At 48.0% G+C, this 702-nt stretch overlaps 1 protein-coding gene across 1 annotated transcript; it reads right to left on the reverse strand.

Annotated features, from left to right (window-relative positions):
* Positions 1-202: 202 nt before the first annotated feature.
* On the reverse strand, positions 203-598 carry LOC104501275 (glutaredoxin domain-containing cysteine-rich protein 1-like; the record flags this gene model as incomplete). The annotated part of the gene is made up of 1 exon (XM_010145062.1): positions 203-598. A coding segment is annotated over exon 1 (396 nt), but the record flags the coding sequence as incomplete, so codon positions are not given.
* Positions 599-702: the final 104 nt, after the last annotated feature.

Below are 702 nucleotides of genomic sequence, written 5' to 3' on the forward strand. Positions count from 1 at the left end.
CAATTTGGAGTGTGCAGCTGTTGCATAGCAGAAGGAGCAATGAGTCTCTCCTGTGCAACTATAGCAAGTGGAGAGCAAGGTGGATGAGGCAGCATATTGATATATCATAAATATCAGAGAAGTTTGGAGAAAGGGAAGAATAACATAAGGAGTTACAAAGTACAGACAAAGGGCTTATGTCCAGCAGAATTGCATCACCTACCTGAAATACTTTTGCCAAATTGTCAAAGAGAGCTTGACCAGCACTGACTTTATGCTTGACTCCCCTAACTGTGCCGTTTTTGCTGAGGATGTTGACTCGTTTTGTACCAAACCCCCTTTCTTTAGTGGCTCTGACTAAAATGAGCAAGTCATCCTGCTCGTTCTCGTTTTCATCGCACTCAGACCCTACGTGTCCATTCTGCTGCCCATCAACTTCACTCAGCCGGCTGGTTTGGTCAGTCTCTGAGCTACTGGCATACTCAGAGTCCAGAGAGTCAGCAGCCTCCCCATCAGCGTACACCTCCTTCAGCACCCTCCCGCTGTGCGAGGATGCAACACGGAATCGAACCTTCCTCGACAGCCTCTCGCCGTCCACCTTCATCTCACTTTTAAACATTGTCTGTTCCATTGATATGAGCAGTTTGCACTGTTCCAGCGTGGCGCCCATTGCGTTTGCCAGTTTGTCACACTCAGCAACAATATCGGCACTGTTTCCTGCTG

This window comes from Buceros rhinoceros, unplaced genomic scaffold (genome assembly GCF_000710305.1).
Source record: "Buceros rhinoceros silvestris isolate BGI_N320 unplaced genomic scaffold, ASM71030v1 scaffold20101, whole genome shotgun sequence".
In the NCBI taxonomy this organism is placed as follows: domain Eukaryota; kingdom Metazoa; phylum Chordata; class Aves; order Bucerotiformes; family Bucerotidae; genus Buceros; species Buceros rhinoceros.